General features: G+C 46.6%; 1 protein-coding gene across 4 annotated transcripts in view; it reads left to right on the top strand.

Moving 5' to 3' along the window:
- The window catches only part of mtmr4 (myotubularin related protein 4), a 39,385-nt gene extending 17,339 nt beyond the window's left edge, over window positions 1-22,046 (top strand). For 3 of the 4 annotated variants that reach the window (XM_070843376.1, XM_070843377.1, XM_070843374.1), the window contains 18 exons: window positions 209-298; window positions 5,645-5,761; window positions 6,796-6,825; window positions 7,453-7,535; window positions 9,416-9,582; window positions 9,699-9,795; window positions 11,070-11,183; window positions 11,286-11,479; window positions 13,813-13,941; window positions 14,847-14,958; window positions 15,550-15,745; window positions 15,910-16,095; window positions 16,452-16,622; window positions 17,012-17,166; window positions 17,358-18,846; window positions 19,006-19,116; window positions 19,251-19,339; window positions 20,359-22,046. In XM_070843376.1, the coding sequence (XP_070699477.1) occupies window positions 209-298; window positions 5,645-5,761; window positions 6,796-6,825; window positions 7,453-7,535; window positions 9,416-9,582; window positions 9,699-9,795; window positions 11,070-11,183; window positions 11,286-11,479; window positions 13,813-13,941; window positions 14,847-14,958; window positions 15,550-15,745; window positions 15,910-16,095; window positions 16,452-16,622; window positions 17,012-17,166; window positions 17,358-18,846; window positions 19,006-19,116; window positions 19,251-19,339; window positions 20,359-20,536 (3,708 nt within the window). In that variant the 3' untranslated portion in view covers window positions 20,537-22,046. The remainder of the gene's footprint in view (window positions 1-208; window positions 299-5,644; window positions 5,762-6,795; window positions 6,826-7,452; window positions 7,536-9,415; window positions 9,583-9,698; window positions 9,796-11,069; window positions 11,184-11,285; window positions 11,480-13,812; window positions 13,942-14,846; window positions 14,959-15,549; window positions 15,746-15,909; window positions 16,096-16,451; window positions 16,623-17,011; window positions 17,167-17,357; window positions 18,847-19,005; window positions 19,117-19,250; window positions 19,340-20,358) is intronic. The other variant, XM_070843375.1, reaches the window with a different exon arrangement.
- The last annotated feature ends 1,856 nt before the right edge of the window (window positions 22,047-23,902 follow it).

Below are 23,902 nucleotides of genomic sequence, written 5' to 3'. Positions count from 1 at the left end.
TGAGAATATTAACTTAGAGTTTTCAATGGCCCTTCATGTGTCCTTCTTTGGTTTGACATTGCTATTATTAAACTGTATCAGGCAATAGGTTGTCCATGTTTCTTTTTAATGTGTCTCTTTCTGTGGTGCCCCCCCCCCCTGCTGTGTTGACATAAATGATGACAGAAGCGTGTACCTGACCACCCTGCACTGTGCTTGTGTCTGACAGGGTGAAGAAGGGCCTCCCAGTCTGGAGTATATCAAGGCCAAGGACCTGTTCCCCCAGAAGGAGCTGGTGAAGGAGGATGAAAGCCTTCAGGTGAGCCCAACCGTTTAAATCAATCAAATCACATCTGCTCTGACACCCGGCTACATGTCTGTGGAGAAGACAACCCAGAGCCTGTGAAACCACCAGGTGTGGCCTTTCCAGATCATGACCTCGTCCCTCATCCTGGCTCCTGGGGTGGGACCAGACTCGGACCTCAGCGGGCCGAGGCCACATACTGACGCTGCTCCGCCGTCCGCTATCAGTGTTCAGCACAGGAAAAAGTTAATTAGGCAACTTGGTGGACAAGAGAATATTTTCATCTGAATGCAGCTGCTGCCCACTCGATACAGATAAGACATCATACTTCTAAAACAGACACGCCAAACTCAAGGCCACATCCGGCCCGCGATACAGTTATATACAGATATATAGGTACATACTACAAATCCTGCTCTGAACAGCTGCCGCACTAGTCGGGACCTGTGCAGCAGGTATAATGACACCCCGATCAGCGGATCAATGCATCGATCAGCGCCTTTATAGTGACACTTCAGCTAGCCCCAAAATAAATGGCCAAAGGAAAAGTGGACTTTGAACACAGAGACTTTCACAGCAGAGTTTTACCTGTTTGTCTATCGGAGGTGAACCTGTGTGTCTTGTTTGTGGAGCTGATGTGGCCGTGATTAAAGAATATAAATATAAGACGGCACTGTGAGACAAAACATGAGGATAAGTACAAAAAAGAAAATAATAATTTAATAATTTTATTTATTTTATTGAGGAAAAGTTTTTGAAGTTTGGCAGTTTAAATTCATGTTTCTGAATAAAATATATATTATTATATTATATACTATAATAAGATTTAGACTCTTCAGTAAATGTTGAGCCCGTCTGGCCCGCGACTTAGACCATGTTTTAACTTTTGGCCTCTTCTTTGATTGAGTTTGACCCCCCTGCTCTAAAAGAAACCTCATTTTCTTCAGTATTTATTCAGAAAAGAGATTCTGAATCACTCCACCATATTAAGATATTCATGCAGGGCCCCAACAAGAACAGAAGGAAAGTTCTGAAAGTTGAAAGTGTTGAAAGCTTTTGTACGTACAGTGTGACAGGGCTTTAGAAGGTGTGATTCACGCCTCTCTGTAGTTGTAGTGGTTGTTCCATGTGTGGCTATCACACAGTCAGAGCAAGGACCTGCTACAGCTGCTACATGGATATCACAGATTATTATGATGTCACCTTGACATGCTTTCATTCAACACTTCAGTACCTCTTCAGTTATGCTGAATCAGATTTAACTCATCCCACACTTCTTTGCAACAAAGTAAGTTTGTAACACACCGTGTTATTATAATAATACTATAATAATTATAATAATAATAATATAATAAAACTAATAATGACTCATTGTGGAAGTCATTAATATAAATAGTGTTCAGGTTATCCACCTCAAAAATGAGTCGCCGTGTTCAGCTAAGTTGTTTGTTTTTTTTTACCTCCAGAGTTCTGCCTCTATCACAGGACTAATTGAAAAGCAGCAGTAGCTTTAGACCAGGAGTGTCAAACATACGGCCCGCGGGCCAAAACCGGCCCCCCAGAGGGTCCAATCTGGCCCACGGGATGACTTTGTAAAGTGTAAAAATGACAGAGAAGACACATTTCAGGTCATTAAATGTGAACATTTTCAGAATGTACTTGTTTGCACTAAAACAAAGGGAAAAGTTTGGAGCTGTTGTTATTTAAAGGTTGTTATTATGCTGTGATTTTACTGGTCCGGCCCACTGGAGATCAAATTGTGGCCCCTGAACTAAAATGAGTTTGACACCCCTGCTTTAGAGCATCAAGAACAGCTCCGATGAAAAGCACTTTGGTCACTGAAGTGCAGTTTGTACGTCTGTTCCACAGTGAATACGCCACCAGCAGACTGTGATGGGCCACTTGTGCTGTGTGCTCTCTGGCCGTCTGCTGGTAAATGGAGCCGAGCATCATGTGTCTGGAGAAGTGGACAAAGGGAAGGTGGAGGGATTTGTCCAGCCTGGGGTCACTGCCCGCTCCTTCTGTTTATGGGGGTTTCAATCGAAGCATGTTTCTGCTTGGGTTACAATGAACTGCAGGGAGTAGCAAGCTGTTCAAAGGGGTTTTTAATTATTATCAAAAGTCTGTGTGTCAAAGGACTTTCTGTGTCAAAGGTCCTGGCAGATTTCTTTACCTCCTGAGTGAGAAGATTTGAGAGGATCTGTAACACAAAGTCTCAACATTCTCTGTGTCTCTGCACTCTTAGATTTAGCTTCCCCTCCCCCTGCATCCACACATGCTGTCACACATTGTGTCTCTGCTTTCGTGTGTTTCTTTGTGTGCAGGCTTTGCCGTGATAGTTTCTCTGACAGCTGATGTCTCTTACCACAACTTTCCTGCAGGCAACTCACAGGCATTCCCTACCCCACCATATTAACCACCCTGCTGCCTTCCCCCCTGTGTGCATGCAAACCGCGCAGTGCGCATGCTTGCAGTTGTGTGTGTGCACATGTGCTTGTCCTCACACGCGGGCCGCTTGAACCGGAAGTCACGACTCACAAGTCAGAGTCTCTCTCTCCCTCCCTCTCTCTCTCTCCCTCTCCCCCTTTCTCTTATATTTCTGCTGCTGAAGGCTTTGTAGAGGAAACGTGACACAGTATCTTCTGCTGCACTTGCCGGCTGCCAGTGACTCATGCACCTACTTTTGGAGCACAGCTTGTTTAATGCAGCTCTCAGTCTGTACAGCATGTTAACGATGGCACTCTCAGCAGGGCATGCTGGGTCTCTTCACAGCAAAGCAGCACACAGACTCAGTAGCTGCATGCTCTCATTTCAGCCATTTCTGCTGCTGTTGAAGCAATGTGTAATGCAAATGAAACTCCTGACTCATAACAAATGCAAAATGCTATAGAGTAGGGTTTCTTTATTTCTTCCCCCTTTATATTTAGTTAAACTATACCCACAGCTTTTTTCTGTCCCTGTCAACATCACCCAAGTTTTCAGCCTTGTTTGGGTGTCAGCTGTGTTTGTGCGCCTGTCACTTTAAAGTCGGTCGTGTTACAGAGATGAAGACTCATACTGTCGGATTTGAGAGATTCTACTTTTTAGAAGTCCTAGTGCAGGGTGCCAGAGGGTCTGCAGCCTATATTTGGCTCACAGTGCAGACTAGTACGTGCTCCATTTCCCAGGTTAAGCCGCACTCTTTCCCTCATCATGCTTTGTGTCCTGACTCACGCGCACATTTTCAGTTAGAAATGAGCAGCAGCAGGTGCAGTGATAAATGTCAGGGTCCCCCCCCCCCCAACAGAAGCTCTCTGGTTGATCAACAACAATATGATACATTGACAGCTTGTACTCGACAATATTCCTTTTAAATAACAGGAATAGTTTTGTTTTGATTTGAATGTCTCGTCACAGTATTGGTAAAACGTACCCTGACTGAGTGTTGTGAGCTCTGTGCTGTGCTGTGCTTTTAACCGTGTTGACTAATGTTGTTTCAAGTAAGCCTGATTTTCTGACATCTTACCATAATCCCCCATCTGCCCTGATACATGTCCTCTTTTAACATGCACCAGTGGGTCCTCCTCTGCGTGACTCAGCAGTGCATGCTAATGCTGAATGAGGTAATGTTGTCTCTAAGCAACACTGTTGTCCTCACTACCAGCAGCTAAACGAGACCTGAGTTGCAATGCGTGGTCCCCATTGACCACAATTATGTTAAAGCACCCGACCGGACCTACCATCAATGCACTGCAGATGATTACACAGAAACGATGCATAAGAGAATGTGTGAAGAGGTCATATAAATGAGGAATAAATTGGCATAACACAATTCTCAAGTTGTCAGATGATGGAGATTGAAACAGACTTTACTGTTTCACATCAGCCAGGAGGAATGTTTTATGCAAGGTGACTGAAAATGATGTCTGTACATGATGTTATAGCTTTAGTTCTCCTGATGACCAGCTGCCAGAAAAGGTCTTTTTAGTCACTTGAAAAAGCAGCCACAGTAAATAACTTTTTCCAAAGTGGTCAGTGTGGAATCGATGTGGTTGGAATTGAGACATTGTTTAGAAGTTGGCAACTGTAGCAGTGTGTCTCTTCCACGTGGTCGGCTTTTAAAGCTAATGCCCTGCCTCAGAGTGAAATGAAAAAGTGCTTTCTATTAACCTCTGTTGGGAACCAATTATCTTAATGTAGGGGTCTCGTTGCAGCCAAAGCCCGGGCTTGGCTAGGCCTGTAATAAAATGGGTACAAGTAAGAATGTTAATGGACAGTTTGGGATCCCTCACTGTACCGACAGCACTGGCGCAGACGGTCTCCCTCCCGGCCGTGCCTCTCGTCTGCTGCCTGCTCATTCAGGCTCAGCAGAAAGCCCTCTGTGCTCACAAAGGATCTTCTGTAAAACCACTATGTGCTAATTGGACAGCTACACACAGCAAAAAGGGGGACATGGGAGAAAAATGTGTATCTGTGCTGATGACTCTGTCCACAGGCCCCGTGGGTTCAGCTTCCAGTGGGCGGAACATGAGCTTTGCCTGTCGGCTCTGCGTAGTGTTGGTTGGAATCAATATGATCCTTTAATGTCAGTGACGATACCAGAGTCATACAGTCATACTTCACTTTGAGGAGTACAAACAGAACTGTAACAACTTCTCATATAGTGGTTGATTTTCAATAAGAAGCAGCTCTCTAAGATGACTGTCTGAATAAATGCAAACTCTAATTAGTAACATCAAGTCAGAATTTCTATAATCAAAGAAGTAAACAAGACTAAGAATCTGACCAAGCATTTCAGTGCTGATAGTTTGACTAGTGACAGTGTTTATTAGCTGTACGAGCTGTGTGGCTGTAGAGATGGAAAAATGGCTCCACCGCTCGAATACCAAGTGGCCATGTGACCTGCCACCATTAACATTTGTACACATGAAATACCAAAGGCTTTATGTGTCCAGTCAAATATCCAACACATACATGATGGACTTTGTATGTATGTGACGTGTATGATTCCCAAACGATGAATACTACTGATCCCCTGACTTTTGAGCGCCACCATGAGGTTGACAGTTGGAATTTAAATGAAATGTCTCAACAAGTATTCCTTCACACATTCATGTCATTAGCAAAACTAATGACATTCCCATCAGCCACACCTGAGTTAATGTTACTTAGCGGATGTTAGCAGACTAACATAAGGCTAAACTAAGATAGTGAACATGTTAAACATTCCACCTGACAAAGCACTGTCCTCTTAGTAGTGGCAGTGGACTGTGTAAATGTGGATGCCACGCTTATATTCCCAGTGGACATAATGAAGCCAGACAATAAACATGTGCTGCTATCATGGTTTTTGAACAGTCTGGTTGTTTTGTGTCTCCATAGGTGCCATTCCCAGTTCTTCAGGGGGAAGGGGTGGAATATCTCGGCCATGCTGATGAAGCCATCATTGCCATTTCTAACTACAGGCTCCACATCAAGTTCAAGGACTCTGTGATCAACGTGAGTGCAAGCTGCAGACAGTGAACACACAGAAGGAGAGTTTCACTTCAGTTGACACGATCTCTGCTGCTGCCATGCCATGCCATTACAGAAGTGTAGTCTGGACGCACTAAGACCTTTTTTTCCCTTTTCCCCCATATACATTTTATAAACACATAATTGTGCTAACAAGGCCAATAAACCTACAAGTGTTTTACATGAGGTACCCGTAAAGTGGTTTTGGTAATATTCCAGCAGAGTTGGCATGAAGTTGTTTGTACCAGGATTGTACCGCAGCAGTGGCGGGCCCCTCTGATCTTCAGGCAGGGGAGGTTTAATGTGACATCTAGGCTCCGAAGGCCCAGCCCCCGCTGGCGCTATGTCCACCAGCTCACTCCTGCTGACGTCAGGCCTTGCTCAAAGACAAACAGGCCAATTGTTTGAATCCACTGGCAGTGAAATTCCAACTTCTTCCCAAATCCCTGTCATCTTTTCCAGAAGCCGAATGCTTCTGGAAAAGATGACAGGGATTTGGAGAGGAGGGGTGGGCGAGGGACAGGTCACCACGATGTTCAGGACGCCTCCTCACCTTCACTTACTTTGGCAGAGGAGAGTCAGCTGGTGACTTTTGAACTCTGTGCATTAACCTGACAGGTTGTCTCCTGCTGGACAGAGTCCTGCCTCGGCCCCAGCAGCACAGATGAACTCTGTATGGGCGCCAACAACCTCTCACCCACACCCCCCCTTCACAACTCCTCCTCCCCCTACTTCTGAGCTGTTTTCTTGCCCTTTGCCCCCACCCACGTTTGTCCTTCTCCCCATGATTTCCATTTGGCTCGTGTGCAGGAAGTAGCACACTCCATGATCCACTCAGTTATCTTTCATCTCTCATCCTCTTTGATGTTTTCTTTCCTGTTAACTCTTCATTTCCTTTTGTCTCCTGAATTTTTTGGTTTAATAGTTTTTCCATTTCCTCCTGTCTTGTGTCTTCCCTCCCTCCTTCTCTCTCTCTCGTTCTCTCTGTGTGCGCCATGGTGTCTGTCACTGTGTTTTAGACCTACCCAGGTGTGGACAATGAGATATCTGTGAGTACCATATGATAAAACACCACCCTCTGCCACAGTCTAGACAGCTTAAGTCAATCAGCTCTTCCTCACTTTAAACGATTACAGTGCTCTGGGAACAAATTGTAACTTACATTCACCTCAGTAGTAAAGCAGATTTATTGTGATTTCGGTGAAAGCAGCTTGCAGAATAATTGTGGTGCAGTGTGTTGGCTGACCTTGAGACTCAATAAAAAACAAAACAAGCATCATTTTTTTGTGCTATAAGGTGCCGTTTGTGCCAAAGTGCTGTTCTATAAAGGCTTGACCTAAAGTGAAGTGGTGTGGGTGATTTTGGTCATTCTCTGCAGCACCTTCGTTAACACCTAACTTAAGATAATTTAAGATAACTTAAAAACTTACAAAGCAGAGTAGATGGAATCCTTTGGACAAAGCGTCTTAATAGTTGTTGTTGTTTGGTCTAGTAACAGACACCTAGAGACAGAAGTTAAAACACTGCAGAGGCCGCCTTCTCCTGTGCAGTGAGGGTAAAGCTGTGCTATGTGTTTCAGTCTGTACCAGAGGGTGGTAACCTCTTTGCAGATGTACTGTCTGCTCTGTCAGTGGGCCGTCAGGCTGACCACACGTGCTCTCTGCCTCCCCCCACAGGTGCCTCTCAGGCTGATAGAGAGTGTGGAGAGCAGAGATATGTTCCAGCTGCACATCATCTGCAAAGACTCCAAGGTTGTCAGGTAAGGAGAGCAGCCTGCTCACATTAACCCTGCAGGCAGATTGACGCCGTTATCAAACATAGTAGTTCTGATCTGGCTGTGAGGAGGCAATTTATATCACACACTACCACGCTCAGCCACTAGTCAACATTTCTACTCTTACAGTAGTAATGACATGATGTTAGTGCTGTTCCAGCTCCTCCATCCTTTCCTCTACTACTGAATTACTTACTGGCATTGGTGATTATGGAGGTCACGCCTTGTGTCCTCAAGGTCCAGCAGTGTAACCCCTGCTTCTGTCAAGTTAGTTACAGGGTAGAAACACAGTACTGATGTTCATCTGTTACCGTAAGAGCACCGCTATGTCTGCCAGGCGTAGGTAGAGGGGGGTCATGTGTCTGGTCATGTGTCTGAGTGTGTCTGTGTGTGTGTGTGTGTGTCTGAGTGTGTGTTTCTGTGTGTGTGTGTGTGTGTGTCTGAGTGTGTGTTTCTGTGTGTGTGTGTGTGTGTGTGTGTGTCTGAGTGTGTGTTTCTGTGTGTGTGTGTGTGTGTGTGTGTCTGAGTGTGTGTTTCTGTGTGTGTGTGTGTGTGTGTGTGTGTGTGTGTGTGTGTGTGTGTCTGAGTGTGTGCGTCTGAGTGTGTGCGTGTGCGTCTGACTGAGTGTGTGTGTGTGTGTGTGTGTGTGTGTGTGTGTGTGCACCCATCAGCCTAATTTTTTTTGTTGTGCACATTTAAGCCTGTGTGCTGAGGGACCTCTTGCAGTTGTGGTTATTCACAATGTTTAAAAAACCCTGCTTTACTGACCGTTTTATGCCGTCATTGACTGCTGACTCCTCTAAACTGGCCTGTCGGGGCCACGAGCCATCAACAACTGCTTTAGTTTGACTTCACAGAGCAAAAGGTATTACCGGCAATTGGCTAGGCTAAAAACAAGCCGTACCTGGTCTGTTGCAGGCCCCATTCTGGCCTTTGGTATGGCTCAAAAACTGACATCCATACAATAGTTTGGCCCTGTTTTGAATCCGGAGCATCTGCAGATCAATTCCATACCCGACATGTTATGACCCACAAAAGTTGGGCATGAAACGATGTGAAGTTCAACAGACTGACCTGCCAAGTTAACAGCAAAACAGCTTAAAACACAAAAAGCTCACGGCTTCCAACTCTGAAGACGGGTCACAGATAGTCAGCATTGTTTCATCCTTAAGCTTGTACCGGGTATAAGAAGAGTTACTTTAAGAAAGCAGTCCAATAAAATACACACACACACCCCACAGTCATGTTCCGTAGTTGCTGTGAGGACATTTCCATCAGACTGTTTTTGCTTCCAATAACGGCTCAATCTGCTGCTTTGCTCTTCCTTCGGCATCTTATTACCAGAGCTAGCATTAGCCACATAGCAATGGTTTTCAGTGGGCAGGACATCAGCCTGTTGAGACGTCTCTCAAGCCTGTGAGAAAGTTCACATGTTCAACACATCTCTGCATGTGACATCACAAGCGGCCAAATCTAAACGTGGTGTTTTAACACATTCGCTGAAAGATGGAGCAGGAGAAACAGTGTGAGGGTCTCTAGACACACCGGGGACACATGTTGAAATGTGCCCCCATGGCCTGCTTTTATTCCACAGCAGACTGAAATTATCGTTTGTTCGTGGACAGTCTGCCAGGTCCAAAACCAGTGGAGCCTTCAGACTGTCAGAAGCAGGTGTGCCAGCGGCGTGTTGGTTCCTCAGCATTAAGCAGACACATTATTACGCCTGTTTAAAAGCTGAAAGTCACTGAACATCTGAAGAAAATAGGTTTTCTGGTGTTTCTCCCAGTTCCTGTGCCCGAAGCTGTAATGAGATATTTTGTTGTTGGATCTCAGCACCTTTTTAATTGTCTCTGGCTTGTCAACAGATGCCACTTTGCAACGTTCAAGCAGTGCCAGGAGTGGGTCAAGCGTCTGAACCGGGCCATAGCTCACCCGTCCCGGCTGGAGGACCTGTTCGCCCTGGCCTATCATGCCTGGTGTCTGGGAGGCAGCGCTGATGATGAAGACCAGCACGTTCATCTGTGCCGCCCAGGTCCACCCACACAATAATCAAGACTGAACTTTACACAGAAGTTTGAGAACAATGAAACCTCTGGGATCTGATGTTTTGTTAAAATAATCTCCTCCCTCTGTTCTTGGTGTGTGCAGGTGATCACGTGCGTCAGAGAATGGAAATGGAGGTCAAGAGGATGGGCTTCGACACACAGAACGTCTGGAGAGTGTCTGACATAAACTGCAACTACAAGTATGTCACAGATACTTCACTATAAATAGTATGACACCTCTGTAGCAGCAGAGAGCTGCACAGCAGTGTGGCTCCAGAGAGCCACCATGGTCGTCTGGAGAGTGAATGGTGAGCGGTGGTGTTTCACAGAGCTTTTTGAGAGCTGGGACAGAGAGTAGGGCCGTAATCAGGCAGGACTAGAGACACTGTGACCACAGTGTCGCCAAACTGAGCTGATTGTGTGACCAACAGCTTGACCGTGTGTTGGCATGTTTCAGGACTGTGTGTCAGAACTCCAAACTTGCCATGGCCTATGTGTCATGAGTTTAACTTTTCTTCAGTGTAAAAGTAATCCAGTTATGAACATCTATGTGTATAGTGCTAACGGGGCTCTAGTCGTACTGACTGACAGCATCATACTGCCTGCCAACATTATGGGTAATGTACAGTGATGATCCCTCATATTGCAGAAGGAGAGAGAATAACAGTAGTGAGTGATTAAATCCATTAATATTAAGTTTATTCACCTGGACAGAGGGCGAGTCTTAAATACTGAAACAATTGAGGGAGAAGGACACTGAATTGCAGTGGACTTTTCCTTTAAATGCCTTCGACAACACAGGTCAGCGTGTACACCTGCTCACCATCGTCTCATCTGACCTCTCAGGCCAACAGTATTCTCTCCAAGTCCAGACACCATCTCTCTCTCACACACACTCACAAATAAGATTGTTGCCCTCAGTCAAGCAGAAAAACTACAGTATACCGTGTGTGTGTGTGTGTGTGTGTGTGTATCTATGTATCAGACACTTCTGTCTCTCCTTTGCTGTCTGAGCAAATAAATGCTGCAAAAAAAGGTCAGTCTGCTCGGAGGGCCCAAGAGAGCACATCCTGCTGAGGGAGACAGACACACAGGACAACTGGCTAATTAAACAAGCCGCAGCCTGCTGAGGCCCATGACTCAGCACACTATTTCATTTTCCCTCTCTCACACTCTCTCACACACACACAGCCTGTCTCTGCCTCCCTCTCCTTAGACAGGTGGATAGAAATTGAAAAAAGTATCATGGGAGAGGAGGAGGAGGAGACCAGAGACAGATGAAGTCAGGCAGTAGATCTCTGTGATTTGTTCTCTGCTGAGCATTTGTGCATGTGAAAGACTGTTGTCTGCTGCAGCTCAAAGAACTTTTTCGTCTTGGTGTCATTGTGCGAGCAACAAAAGTCTTTCAGTGAACAAACCAGTTATCTTAAGTGAGTCAGTACCCTCTGTAAAAATACTGTGTCCGTGCCCACAGGCTGTGCTCCAGCTACCCACAGAAGCTTCTGGTTCCAATATGGATCACTGACAAGGAGCTTGAGAGTGTGGCCTCCTTCAGGTCCTGGAAGAGGATCCCTGTGGTGGTCTACAGGTGGTTATACAGAAACGCTGTTTCACATGTTTTCCCCAATTCGCACAAGGCCATTCAGACCTGCATGTCTATTCACTGACTCTATATAACGTTGAATTCCAGGCACCAGAAGAACGGGGCAGTGATCGCCCGTTGCAGCCAGCCTGAGATCAGCTGGTGGGGCTGGAGGAACACAGATGATGAGTACCTGGTGACATCCATCGCCAAGGCCTGTCAGATGGGTACCAAGGGGCCCTGTGGAGCGCCAGCCTGCCGACAGCGCGGGGAAGCTCCCGACTCCTGCGATAGTGATTTTGGTAAAGAAGTTGTCTGATTTCTGTAAACAGGTTCATACATGAGCTGCCCTTGTGACTTAGAGAAAAGAAAACAACTTAATATTTAACATTACTGCCAGTCTATTTTGAAGCAATCACGGCTGCATACATTGGGCTTGTTCTGCAAACACATCGTCAACAATTTATAATGAATTATTCACATTTATGCCCTTATTATTGAAATGTTTACATGCTCCCCTTTTAAAATGTAGTACATGTGTGTGTGGAACAACTGCCAGTGCAGCATCCACAGAACTATTTGCATCTTTTTAAAAAATATTGGTTGTTTTTCAAAGCTGATGCCAATACGTGAGATTATCAGTACATTTCCAGACATGATGTGTACGTCTGAAAGGATCTCTGACGGCAGTAGTGGGTGCAGGCTCACTGTGCACTGACAGTGCAGAGAGCAGTGGTTCAGATGCAGCCTCAGAGTAATTACTTGTCTTTCGTAGCCACTGTTGAAAGCAGGTCTCTTGACTTGTGATCGTTACCAATAGCAGTACCGTTGTTGTCATCAGGAGGTGATATTGATTTTTAGCAGGTTACAAATCGAGTCTGTTTCTGTTAATCATGTCCCTGCTACCTCTCTGATTCCCTCCGTCTCCTTCCACTCTTTCTCTCTCTTCGTCTCCCCAGCGGTTCAATACTCACTCACTCACTCCACTCATACAAGCCTACTGGAAATTTCTTGGACCCAGTAATGGTGTTTGCTATGAGCTTTTATGACTGAAATGTCATCTATTGGCCCAGTGATGAAATTCAACTTGGTTGCTAAGAGTTGCATGTTGGGCAATTTGAGTAATTAGTGTAATGAGCTAATTAATTGCCCAAAGCTGGAAGTGGCTATAATTTTGCCTCTAGTTAAAGCTGTGGTTGGCAGAAATGTGAAAAAGGCAAAAAACAAACCAGAAATTGAAAAATTCATCTGTGGTTCAGCAGCAGTCCCCTCTGTCCCGAGCCCCTCCCTCCAGGTGTGCACAGGTATACGCAGCGCCTCAGACTCACAGGAACATGCCTTAGTCATCCCCGCCGTGGCTGTGATCCCAGTGCACTTAAACTGTCAGCTCTGTGAGAATTACTGTCCTGCTTTCTTTGTAAAGCCCTTTGACATGGTATACTGTAATTCAAGGATGTGATGTTAGCTAGCTACATAAACATGAACTGGAACATTCAACATGGCCTCTCATTCCCTGCTGTCATGGTAAATGTACGTACGACTCTGTCTGGTAATACCTCCATGACACAACGAACTGCAGCACATGAAGATATTACAGGATGATAAAGTTGGCTCCTTCATTACAAAGTCATCTCAGTGTTATCTCTGAAACGCTTCCTTGATATCGCCTCTCTTTCAGACTTTCAGTCCTCTTCCTGTTTTGGGTTGCTTTGCAGTGTAGACAGTTGTTGACGAGGAAAGAACAGCAGCTTTGCCAGCAGGATTTTCCTCCATTGAATCAAGTCACCTGCACCTGAAGCCAATAGGAGCACACTCCCTCTGAGAGGATCTGTGATTGGCCAAAGTCTCCTCTCTGGGCTAGATTTTCTAAAGCCTGAAGACAGAGCCAAGAGGAGGTCTAGAAGAGTAGTTGTCTTTCAGACCACTTGAATTATAATATGCTGAAAGATTATCATCAAGTATTTGCCCAGTGACACCCAAAATAACCTGCCTGCCCCCGCTTTATCTCAGAAAGGTTATCAAGAGTCTTAGTCCATGTTTGTGATGTCTACAAGTTCATCTGTTACCATGGTGCAGTCATGCAACCTGTTCTTACTATTGTCATTAGCATAAACCATGTGAGTATTAGGAAGAAATCAGGAAGCATAGTCAATGTAGAAAGGTGGTCCTAGAGTTCATGTTTGGATGTTCAGAAATGAATCTCTTGCCATAACTAAGTCATGCAACCTTTCCTCGTTAGCATAATATGGACCATGTCCATTTAAAAGAGACACGGGTTGGATATTATTTATTTCATTTTTTCATTTTGCTATTTATCTCGAATCCTGAAAGTTTCACAACATTTAAGTGCCACGACCAATCAGAGGGCATCTTAGTGCACATTCACGTCCACATCAAGGAACACTGGGAGAGGTGGGAAGAAGGGGAGCTCGACATTGTCAAATAAGCCTGGTTGTAGGGTGGTCACATCACGCGCTAAGCAATTAGTATTTAAAGGGACCACTGTGTATTAAGTGGAGGAGGATCCAGAGCACCCTGAGTGTCTGATCGAGGTGGTTCAGTGCAGCTCAGATGATGGGGAAGAAAGGGAGGAACAATAAAAACCGTCTGTCCGTCTTCTCCCCTTTACCTCCAGACTCCTCTCTGACGGGCGGCTCTGGCTGCGATGACAACACTGTGCCACAGAAGCTGCTCATTCTGGATGCTCGCTCATACACCGCTGCAGTGGCCAACCGGGCCAAGGGCGGAGGCTGCGAATGTGAAGGTTAGCACGACCAAACGTTTGAATGGTCTTAAGCAATTCAGAGAATTTAGCATTTTGTAAGATATGACATCAAATGCTTTTGTCAACATTTATTTATCCCATTTCTTTTTTCACAGCACTTACAACACTTTGTCATCCATTGACACTCTCCGTCCTCTAGAGTGTGTGCTCACCTCCTGTGTGCGTCTCATTCTGCTCACTGATTCAAGCAGGCACAAGAAACTTAATGAGAAGGAACTCAAAATTGCACTAATCAGAATTATTTTTGTATTAACAAAGGATGAAATAACTTGTGTGAACTGTTACTCAAAGTGACATGCCCACAAAGATTTAGTAGCCATCCGTCAGCCTTATAGAGCCCTTTAGTCTTCTAGCTTATTGTCTTTGTTTCACAGTGTTTCCAGACGAGTACTGCAGGTCTCCAACATGCATTGCTGCATACGTACCTACATTCAATGTGAATGACCAATTTGATGTGTGATACTCATGATTACTGCTCCCACTGACTGCAGTCGCTTTTGTTGATGGTTGGCTGGTAAAGTAGCAGCAACGAATATTTTCAATGTAATATATTTTCTCAATGAATCGATTATTAGTATGGTCTGTAAAATGTCCCACTAAAACCTAAAGATATTAAATTTACAACGATATAAAACAGAAAATGTGAAAACCGTCACATTTAGGAGCTGGAACAGACCATTTTTGCTTGAAAATGGTTATTTAGTAAGTTTTCCGTCATTTGAGTAATTGATTGATCGACTAATTGTATCAGCTCTATGGTAAAGAATTCATCTGAAGATGTAAATGCTGAAATGCTGACGTTACTGAATGTTCCAAGCTATCGTTGTTTACACCGTACGACCTTCATCGTTTCTCTTTGTGTGTGTGTGTGTGTGTGTGTGTAGAGTACTATCCTAACTGCGAGGTGATGTTCATGGGAATGGCCAACATCCACGCCATCCGGAACAGTTTCCAGGCTCTGAGGACCGTCTGCAGTCAGATCCCGGATCCAGGAAAGTAAGTTGATCTGTTTGACCTTTCTCTCTGAGCTGCCGCCTCCCTCCCTCCCTTCCTCCCTCCCCCCTGTTTAACTGGCTTCACCTCACAGTAAGGCAACACCACACGGAGATGGGAGCGCTGCCACGGTCCAGTCCTGCTCCTGCTGGGCCGGCCAGCTGTCCGTCTGTACACGCCGACAGCGGATATGTGTGTTATGTGTTCCCGTTTGTTACAGGTTTACATCTGTGTGTTCTTACCAGCTGTTTGTGTGTCACCGGTGCGTTTGCATCTGTGGCTGTGTGTGTACGACATGTGTGTTTGTATGTCCAGTATAAAGGTTAACCCAGCTGCCATGACGTCACACCACCTATTTTAAGGCTTGTTGTTATTCTAATGGAGGCGGGTAACGAAGCAGGGAGGCCCTCGGAGATCTAGGTCAGAGGGCTCCTCCTTCTTACCCCATCAGCCCAATAACGCTGACAAAATTAACCCTGAGTAACCAAAGCTGTTGTATGTGTACACTACTCCACCGCCCCCATCACTTCATCAGCTGGGACAGGTTCTGTATAGGCTTGTACTTATCTAATCGGTGTGCTCTGGTGTTTCCAGCTGGCTTTCAGCACTTGAGAGCACCCGTTGGCTGCAGCACCTGTCTGTCATGCTGAAAGCAGCCACTCTAGTGTGTTCAGCAGTGGAGAGGGAAGGCCGTCCTGTCCTGGTGCACTGTTCGGACGGGTGGGACCGCACACCACAGATTGTAGCCCTCGCCAAGGTCCTTCTAGACCCCTACTACAGGACATTAGAGGTGAGAACCTCTGCGGTTTGGCCACACAATGTCAAATAATAATAATGGAGGCTCCAGGTTTTGACAAGGCCGAGAAAGAAAGAACGTGTTGAATAAAATAGATGATATCTCTGGTTCTACTGGAATATACTTACCGTCAGTACTGACTACCGTGTCGTCCGCAGGGTTTCCAGGTGCTTGTAGAGACCGAGTGGCTGGACTACGGTCACAAGTTTGGGGACCGCTGTGGCCACCAGGAGAACGCTGACGATGTGAGCGAGCAGTGTCCAGTCTTCCTGCAGTGGCTGGACTGTGTTCACCAGCTGCTCAAACAGTTCCCCTGCCTGTTTGAGTTCAACGAGGCCTTCTTGGTGGGTGGTCATACGGCACTCTGCGCTCCTCTCTGCCTCTCTAACGAGGACTGTATACACCAATAAGCCTCAATCATCAGAGGCACTTTGCTGGACACCACATGCAGCCTGCTTTAAAGGGAGAACACGCATGTTAAATAATTACCTGTTGTTATATTCTGGACTTTTTGCACACTGTTGTAATTATGAACCTTGTGTCATCGCCATGTTGCAGCCAGTCAGAATTGAGAACCAACATTATTTTTATAACCAAAGATCATCTTGTTGTCACATGGTAGTTTCAGATGAGCTGTTATGTTGAACAGGCAGAGTGCCATCAAACCATAAAGAATGTGAATCATTACCACTGTGTCCAGGTCAAGTTGGTGCAGCATACGTACTCGTGTCTTTACGGCACCTTCCTGTGTAACAACGCTCGTGAGAGGGAGGCGAGGAACATCTACAAACGCTCCTGCTCCGTGTGGTCCCTGCTTCGCAGCGGAAACAAGAACTTCCAGAACTTCCTCTACATCCCCAGTCATGATATGGTACCCACCCCACGGCTTTCTACACCGTTACTACGCTGTTCCTATGACACTGTATTGAACTAGAAAAAGCATGAATAATAGTAAGAAACCTTTCAGTTACTGAGGAGAAGGTGACCTGCTGCGATGACCAGATACTAGATCTATAGTCTTATGTCTCACTGACCAGAGTTAGTGGCTTCATTAATACATAATATGACAGCATTTTCACTTTCGTCCTCAAAGTGTCTCTTTCTTCATAAGCTTGACCTCAAGATTGAACCTGTGCCACCAAGACATTGCCGTAATATGGCTCCCTCGGCAGCGGTAGAATAGCACTAACGGGTATTGTGTGTCGTCATTAGTGTATATTGACCTTCTGAGATTGTCCTCATCATCTGTTTGTCTGCCAGGTGCTGCAGCCAGTCTGCCACACACGGGCATTACAGCTGTGGACATCCGTCTACCTGCCCACCTCCTCCCCCTGCACCGCTGTGGACGACTCTATGGAGCTCTACCTCCCCCCAAGTGTTACAGGAGACGAACTCACCTCCCGTTCCCTGGACAGGTGTGTTTGTTCGGCACAAATGTGATCTGTTACTCGGTATCTGTACTCGCCGTTCTTGTCTGTCTCTGAACAGAGATTTCCTTCAGTTTAAAATTCAGGCATTCTAGATAGTCTACTGCCCTCTAGTGTCCCAATTGTGTCATTGTTGTTTCTGCACATGTGGTAGAAAATAAATCTTTTCTCATTTCCAGACTTCCCAAGACCCGCTCCATGGACAATCTGCTGACCGCTTTTGAGAACGGGGTGCCCCTGACGCGTACGTCCAGTGACCCCAATCTCAATAAGCACTGCCAGGAGGGTCGCTCTGCCCCAGAGCCCTCACCTGCCACAGAGGAAACCTCTGCAGACGTCTGTGACGAGGCCTTACCTGACACTGGACGGGACAGCGGCGAGGGCCAACCTCTACATCAGAGTCTTGCCAAGACCCCAGAGGATGGCCCGGGTACCGAGAGCTGTGAAGACGCACTGGAGGAGCCCTGTCTCACCACACAGCCCCTGCCCTCTCCGCCCCTGCCCCCTGTCCCTCTCAGTAAGGACGTCACACTCGCCCACACTCCCTTCCCCGCTCCCGTCCTCCAACAGGCCTTGCCTCAGATCACTAACCCTCCACTCCCACCTCCTCCGCCGGAGGCTGAGAGCCCTTGTCGGACTGCTGAGAGCCCCACGTCACCCACTCATAAATCAGAGCCGTGCTTACCCCTCCCCTGTAACGGCACGCAGGCTGCTGCCACGACACCCATCTCGCTGCTTAACGGCCACACCGATGGCCCAGCAAATGGCCTCCCAGAATCTGCAGACCTGCTGGCTCTGAAGCAGCTAACACCACTCCTTCCCATGGAGGACTCCACCGAGACTCTCACAGGTGAGGCAGAGCCTCCCCCCGCCCCGCCTCCCACAGAGAGCCAGGGTCTCACCCAGAATCCTTGTAATGACGAGGAAGCACCTGAGTCACAGCCCCAGGTTCAACCCCAGAAGGAGAAGGAGGACACAAGGACAGATGTAGTGAAAGGAAGAGAGCGTGTGTTAACAGTAGCAGCAGCTCCTGCAGACTGCACCCAGGTAGCAGCCCGCCACCTGATCACCCAGAGCCAGCTCTCAGACCTGTCCCTGCTGGGCTCCCACTGGGAGAGCGTCCAGGGTCTGGTCCAGTCCGCCTGCCACAGTGCCAGTCACTCTGCCGTCGGCCGGGCCTTGCAGCCCAACATTTACCAGAGCCGTCGGCTTGCCAGTAAACTGCTCCGCTCCCAGGGCTTCGCCATCGCCAATGGGTCCCAGTGCTGCCGCAGAGAGGCTCTTTGTTGTCCCAGCAGCCCCCTGCAGCCAGGATGGCTGTCTGCTGCCAGGAGTGCAGGCTACACCGGCCTGTGTGGGCCCGCCGCCGCCGCCACCGCTGCCCTAAACAGCTACTCCCTGGCAGGCCATCAGCTTCTGCCGGTGTCATACTCCTCCCCCTCTGCTTCCAGCTCCCCTCCCCCATCCCAGGCCCCAGCTTACCTTGACGACGACGGGCTGCCGGTGCCCATGGACGCCGTGCAGCAGAGGCTGCGGCAGATTGAAGCAGGCTACAAGCAGGAGGTGGAGGTGCTGAGGCAGCAGGTGCGACAGCTGCAGATGAGGCTGGAGAGCAAACAGTACGGCACCCCTCCCTCAGAGCCAGACATCGACTACGAGGATGACATTGTGAGTAGTGATGACGTTGGTGCTAGACAGTCCGCTGCTACAAGCTGTCCTCTGTCTGCAGTGCTTGTAAATATTTACTTTTGATTATCCTCAGGAAGTGTTCTCTCCTGTCTCACTCCTGTCTGTCTTCTGACCTTGCCTTTTCCTCTCTGTTTTCAGACGTGTCTGCGTGAGTCAGACACCAGTAACGAGGAGGACTCTGTGTCCACCCACAGTGAGGACCGTCTGTCTGAGGGCAGCTGGGACCGCGTGGAGCGCAGGGACACAGAGGTGCTTCATCATCTAATATAACCTCTAGCTTCATTACCTTCCTTCCTCACCTTCACCTGAGTGGTTAGGAGCACCGCTAATTACAGCCCTGTGTGTGTGTGTGTGTGTGTGTGTGTGTGTGTGTGTGTGTGTAGGTCACGAGGTGGGTGCCCGACCACATGGCCTCCCACTGTTTCAGCTGTGACTGTGAGTTCTGGATAGCCAAGAGACGTCATCACTGCAGGTGGGGCCTCACCGTGGTTTTCTTACATTAATAAACACGAGAAGACACAAAAATGAAAAGGTAGAAGAGAAACACCTTTCAGATAGGACTCTCACTTTAGGATAGGACTCTCCGTCCTACTATTGCTAATGTTTCATGGCAGAGCAGTTTAGTTTTAGCTAGTCTCTTCCACACAGCTGAGGCACAGTGAGCCATTCACTAGTTACAGATGTTTGATCAGCAGTGATGGGAGTGCTGAGGTGTTTTGGGATATGACTTCCCAGCATTAGTCCAAAAAAGAACATGTTGAGGGCTGGAATTATTGATTATTTTCACTATCAATCAATTGGGTGTTTCTTCTATTTATTAATGAGTACTTAATAAAATGGAGGTGACAGTACCAGTACCCAAAACCATGGCTTACATGTCTTCTTCATTATTATTATCCACTGTTGTTGCTGTGGTCTTACAGTTAAATGGGAGGATGCGTGCCACTGTCTTGTCTCTATGCAGAATATAAGGCTGCAGCCAGCTACACTGGACAGATCTACTGAACATTTATTCAGAGAGCTCACTGCTTCCTGTTCCTGGCAGTCTTTTGTTGCAGCACAAATCTGCCAAAGTTGCAGCCTGCGATTCAAAGACACACTTTGCTTTGTAATTTCAAAGTAATAAAGCAGGCTTTGGTCTCAGCCCATGGTTTCAGAGTGAAAGGCTGTCGCTTAGCCAGAAAATCATTTAAAAGCTGAAAAGCTGAGACGGTTGTCCCAAACTGGAAAGAAATTCACCTCAGCAGACAGAGCAGCGCTATGAAAATACACAGGCTGGGAACCGTTAGATACTAATGGATGAGATCGATTCGAAGCCTATGTGGGAGATTTTCAGTGTTAAAGTGTGCAACAGAATAATGAAGCTGTTCTACTCCCACACTTTTTGTTCTGCAGTCCCACTTGTTTGGTCCAGGCTGCTGATTAGAATACAGATCACAGAGGTGTTATGTGACGAGGGATCCTAACTTCCTGTGTGCGCTCCGTCCTCAGGAACTGTGGCAATGTGTTCTGTAAAGACTGTTGTCATCTGAAGCTGCCCATCCCAGACCAGCAGCTGTACGACCCGGTGTTGGTCTGCAACACCTGCCACGACCTGCTCCTGGAGTCCCGCACCCGCGAGATCCGCAGCCAGCAGCTCAAGAAGGCCATCGCCACAGCCTCCAGCTGAGAGAAGCGTCGCGAAGCTTGGCCCGCCTCGGCTCTGTCCTGCTCGTTTTGGACCGAGGAGCCGAGCGCCCCGTTGAAACCCCACCCTGCTGTGGTTTTGGCTGCGGAGGGGGAAGATGAGGAGGAATTGTTACTCTTTGGGAGGCTCGGTTTTGGAGACGGAGGTGCACTGTGAGAAGAGGAAAGGGAAAGTCTGAGAAACAAACCCCTTCTGTTCAAAGACATTTTCAGCCTGGAGCGCCGCGGCCTCCGCGTGGCTCGGTCCTCTAGCGGTGCCCTGTCCGAGGCACATCTCCAACCTGTCCACCCCAGCAGAGTCACCCACTGTTAGCACCAAAACACCTACACCCTCCTTAGAGACACCGTCTCGCACTTCAGAGGACAATCGCTCACCCTTCCACGTGTCGGGGACTCCAAAGCCTTTACCTGTACTACTGGAGGCTTTCAACTTTAAAAGAAAAGAATTGCTGCTACAGTATTTAAAAGTCTAATTTTGTATTCTTATTTTGTGCACTACTAGCTGTTGTGTATTTGAGGGAATTTGAGACCAAACTTGAGCAAAAGGGAGAAATCTGCTGTTTACTTTGTCATTGCATCTTTTTCTTGGAGCCTGAATGTAAAATGTAATGGGTAACTGGATCGACTTTATGTTCGTGTGCATTTGGTGGGTCGTATACGTGTTCATCGCTGCAATGTGTTTATCAAAAATGTGTACATGCACAGTCGACGTGGTTCTGTCTTTTCTCCAGTGCAGACGCTCCGAGGACGTGTGCGGACAGGTCGACGCAATGACGCGTCTGTTTGTGTAAAAGAGGAAGAGGCCACAGGGACGCTGGGAGACTGCAGGGTTTCATCACGTCGTCCTCTGATGTGAGAAAATGTGAAGGTGTTCTGTGACACGACGGGGGGGGGGGTTCCTAAAGGTTTTGTCTGCTGAGATGTCTGTGAATGACTTGATGTCCGTCTGAGCGATGACTCGGATTGTTCACTGGCGGTAAAGACTGAAGAAAGTGCTCGAAGTTTTCTTGTTCTGTTCGGGGGAGTTTGGCCACAGTCCCCTCTGAAAAAATGTGTTTGTGTCTACCGGTCGCTCCTCCAGACAATAGTGCCATATTTTGTTTTGTCTGTTTTTAAAGCCTTTTTCTTTCTTCCGGACGGCAGCAGGTTTGGAACTGGCCGCATCTCTGTATGTTTTAATGGTACAGATAGTTAGCTGCTTAATAACACTGAGACAGGTCAAGGTTAACAGTCGGCTCAGTTTGATAACCAGGCTAACGTTTCAATGGATGATCGGATGTCACTGAATTAGCTAACCTGAGTGGTTATCCATTGTCTAATATTTGGGGTTTTTCACAGTGTTCATGAAGTCAAAATCGTTAAGAGGAGCTCAGAAATGTAACATACATAGTTATCTGAACCGTAGTGGTGGCTAAAACCTGTCACTTAATGAATAATTGTTGTAAAGAAATGCACTGTAAAAGTTAAATCCCATGGGTTAAAATAAAAGATTATATCATGGGTCTGTCTCCAAGCTTGTTTATTTGCACGCAGGTGTGGCAGCTCAAGTCAAGCCAGCTGATGGAAACTTCTGGTGCATGATGGTCGGAGAAGCAGATTAAAGCACAAGCCTTAAACTGCCTCACATGTCGGGACAAGAAGAAGAAGAAGAAGAAGAAGGAGCTTCCTGTCCAGGACCACAGCGGCAGAAAGGCAAACGGCTGGAGAAAACAAAACCAGGAGTCTGTTAAGGTGGTACACAGCTGATGACAGGATATTTAGATTGTTCTCCTTTAAACACGTTCGTGTTTCTACAGAACTTTCTGGAAACCAGAGGTTAGAAAACACCGTAGTTCACCAAGTACTCTGAAGTACTTTCACTGTTTCACTGTCTCGTTGTTACCACACTGTTGCCCATACAGTTGGAATTCAATACCCCCCCCCAATCTAGTTAAAGCCTGAATCCACAGTCTGCAAAGGGTCACTGTGGTTTAAGTTTCACTGTGATCTGTTTGGAAGAGTTTGATCAATAAAGTTGAGAAGATATAAACTTTATTTATCAATCACAATCATTTCATGAGAACTTTGTGGGCAACAGTGTGTTTCCTATTTGTCACAGGAAAATACTTCCACCCTACTTATTTGTAGGTTTTGAAAATAAGATGGTAAAACCCTAGAATGAGCATATAAAACATGATGAAGTGGTTAAAGTATATAATAATAACCCTGTGGTGTGTAATATCACCGTCAGTGGCTGTTCTGGATCTTGTTCTTGTCTTTACGTTGTTGTACTACTAGTCAACATAAAGACAATGTGTTCTCTTCTTCTGCTCTCCTGTGGTGTCGCCTCTCTTTCTCTCTCCACAGACCTTGTGTGTGAGCCTTAAACATCACAGTGAAGAATCAACAGGCACAACACACCTGGTCCAGTGGTCCTCCGGCACAGAAACACCAGCGCTGTCCTTCCATCTGTCCACCAGGTGGAGCTTTTCCATCAGGAGAAACACAAGGTAACAAGATCAGCACCTCCAGCAGATCACATCAGATCAGATCAGATCAGATCAGATCAGATCAGATCAGATCAGATCAGATCAGATCAGATCAGATATTTGCATCATTTCACAGTTGTGGGTATTTTCATCTCTCCTCTTTCTGAGCCATGAGGTACTCCTGGAGATACACTAGTTGACTTAGGAACGTCTCATCTCAGGGCATCGATGTGAAACTTACATGGTTGAACATGAAACATGATGTTTTTCCCATAATGTTTGCTTCCCTGTGTTTTTCCACCACACACACACACACACACACACACATCCATATAAAGCCAAGACATATCACCACACACACACACACACACACACACACACAGACCATCGTGCCAACTTCCCAAAAGTGTTCAGGAGGAGCAACGCAAGCTAATTTCTGTTTTTTTAGGAGGAACTTCTGCCACTGTACTCACTCAGCATGATCAATAATTCAAGCTGAAACCTATTCTAGGTTTCCCCCCCGCTGAATCAAAATAAAGGTGACAGCTCCAAACTTTTCTGTGGAAAAGTTGGAAGAGAGATGTTGAGTTTTTTGCAAAGCTTTGCACTGACTGGACAGCTTTTCTGGCCACAGTGAACTGGGCTGGAAAATAAAGTTCACCTGACCTCCTCTTTTAGATGTGCAGTTCTCAGGTGTGTGTGTGTGTGTGTGTGTGTGTGTGTGTGTGTGTGTGTGTGTGTGTGTGTGTGTGTGTGTACCATGTATTCCTCATGTTATGGGTTAAGTCCCTATAATCATTACATTTACTTAAAGGGGTAGGTTACGTCTCCTGGAAATAAATGTAAGTTAATGAAATGTCCTCTGAACTGATGGAAATGTG

Source organism: Pempheris klunzingeri, chromosome 14 (assembly GCF_042242105.1).
Source record: "Pempheris klunzingeri isolate RE-2024b chromosome 14, fPemKlu1.hap1, whole genome shotgun sequence".
Taxonomy (NCBI): domain Eukaryota; kingdom Metazoa; phylum Chordata; class Actinopteri; order Acropomatiformes; family Pempheridae; genus Pempheris; species Pempheris klunzingeri.
Note: the sequence above shows the minus strand (reverse complement) of the source record. Positions and strands in the feature narration are given on the sequence as shown.